At 38.6% G+C, this 2,257-nt stretch overlaps 1 protein-coding gene across 1 annotated transcript in view; it reads right to left on the bottom strand.

The window, feature by feature from the left end:
* MYO1H (myosin IH) overlaps positions 1 to 2,257 on the bottom strand; it is a 92,058-nt gene that overhangs the window by 86,991 nt on the left and 2,810 nt on the right. Inside the window, exon 2 of the mRNA XM_006894898.1 lies at positions 1,092 to 1,207. Coding sequence (XP_006894960.1) covers positions 1,092 to 1,207 — 116 coding nt within the window. The remainder of the gene's footprint in view (positions 1 to 1,091; positions 1,208 to 2,257) is intronic.

Below are 2,257 nucleotides of genomic sequence, written 5' to 3'. Positions count from 1 at the left end.
CCAAGTGGATGTTAACTCCACGGGTATAAATGTTGTAGTTAAGTCTGCTGTCAGAGATCTCTCAAAAATACTGAAGAGCAATGTCAGTCTTTAGACTAAGGTGCATCTGATTCAGACCATGGTCTTTTCAATCACGTGCTACGTATCTGAGAGTTGGACAATGACTAAGGATGACAGAAGAACTCTCAGCTCATTGTCATCTTGTTGATTCTGATTCTTAGTGGCCCTGTAGAACAGAGCAGAACTGTCCCCTGGGATTTCCAAGGGGAAACCTTAGAGAAACAGATCTTGACATCTACAGAGCAGCTGGCAGGTTCCAACTGCTTAAGTTTTTTTTTTTAAATCAAGACGTTCCTTGGAGGCAAGGGTTTTTTGCATTTATTTTTAAATTGGTTTGCTTACAAAGTTTGCATCAATTATGTCTCACAGTATTCTCTATTCACATTGTGCTTCATACAATTATTGACATGCATTATGTTTTATAAAATTAATCACTATGGGACCTTGCCCATCATTGTCTTTTCATCTTTCCCATTTCCCTCTCCCTCTGCCCACCAAACCATGCAACCCAGTGGTTTTGCCCCTATAAATCCTCACCCCTCTGTTACCACCTCTTCCCCCTTTGAGCTCCCATACATGTTATCCCTCTGTTTTTACAAAATGGTTTTATGCGGTATTTGTCCTTACGGACTGAGCTATTTCACCCAATGTAATGCTCGCCAGTCTCTCCCAAGTTATGTAATATCTTTTGAAATCATTGTTCCTGAGTGCTGCATAATATTTTGCGTGTGAATGTACCACAATTTCTCAATCCATTCAGTTGTGGTTGGACATCTGGGCTATTTCCATGTTCTTGCGAAGGTGAATAACGCTGGTATGAGCACTGGTGTACAGATCTCCGTTTGTGTCTCAGCTCTAATATTTTTTGGTATATTTCTAATAGTGGAATAGCTGGGTATATGGAAGCACCTACTTAACTTTTGATCACTAGCCAAGTGCTTAACCATGGCACTACTAGGTTAAAATTTACAACACCTATTTGATGGACACACTATTCAATCCACGACAATGACCCAGTGGATATTACTTACACGTGCGGTGGCAGCTCGAAGAAGTTGACCCCTTGGTAAAGTTCCATCTGGTTCGCCGTGTAGATTCCAAGCTCTTGATATGGGTTTACAGAAACAAGCAGGGTCCCAATATATGTCTAGAAGAATGGATGGAAGGAATAGTAAGGAATTCCATTATACATATGGCAACGGTCAAAGACTCTATTACATGCTGTGTTCATTCAGTGGTGAGCTGTCCCATGATGGGGTATCTACTTTCGAGGAGCTTACATGGAGCAAGGGATAGACACACACAAAAAGCAAGTCATCAAGAGCTTCAAGTAAAGATGCACGCAGAGAAGATGAAAGACCAAGGAGGACAGCTCCCATGCTTCTAGGCTTCCCACTGGCTTCTTTAAGGAAGAGCTGAGAGTTAAAGGAAAGGCCAGCTGTAAACAAAAATAGGCAGGAAGGACATTTCTTTTTTTGTTTTTCAATATATCTTAATATCACATGTCCTTCATATTTGTTTTAACAATGCATCCCAACATTATTCATAGAAGAGGAAAAATCATCAATACATAGACTTTGTTTTAAAAAATAATATGTAATTTAAAAAAGATGACCCAACAGAGACCTGAAAAGACAGGGTAATGATGGGCAAGGTTCAGTGGTGATAAATTTTATAAAACATAATGAATGGGAATGATTATATAAAGCACAATATGAATGAAGAAAAGTGTGAAACACTATGTATACAAACTTCATAGGCAAGCTAATTTATATATATATTAAAACATATCTTAAAACACTAATATATATCTTAAATACTAATGTAGATATAGATATGAAACAAATAGAACATATTAAGGAAGGACATTTCTGGCTAAAGGGCACATGTGTTTGAGAGTTTTAAACCAGAGGTAGTTCATTTATGTATCTAGAGTAGCCTGAAGGCAGAGCTTTAACTATTTTTTTTAAAGTCTTGACACGAGCCAGAAATCCATGGTGATTCTCAAGACTTGCCATTTCTAACAGCAGGTCTGACTGAACCATGTGCCCTGGAGATAATGTGCCTTTTCTCTGATAACATTCTCCCCCCTTGAGGTCTGATAGATGTAGGATCTCACAATCTATTGTCAAATTGTCTTTCCACGATAATTAAACACACACACACACACACACACACACACACACACACACACACA

Source organism: Elephantulus edwardii, unplaced genomic scaffold (assembly GCF_000299155.1).
Source record: "Elephantulus edwardii isolate Elephantulus edwardi_28Jun2011 unplaced genomic scaffold, EleEdw1.0 scaffold00151, whole genome shotgun sequence".
NCBI lineage: Eukaryota > Metazoa > Chordata > Mammalia > Macroscelidea > Macroscelididae > Elephantulus > Elephantulus edwardii.
Note: the sequence above shows the minus strand (reverse complement) of the source record. Positions and strands in the feature narration are given on the sequence as shown.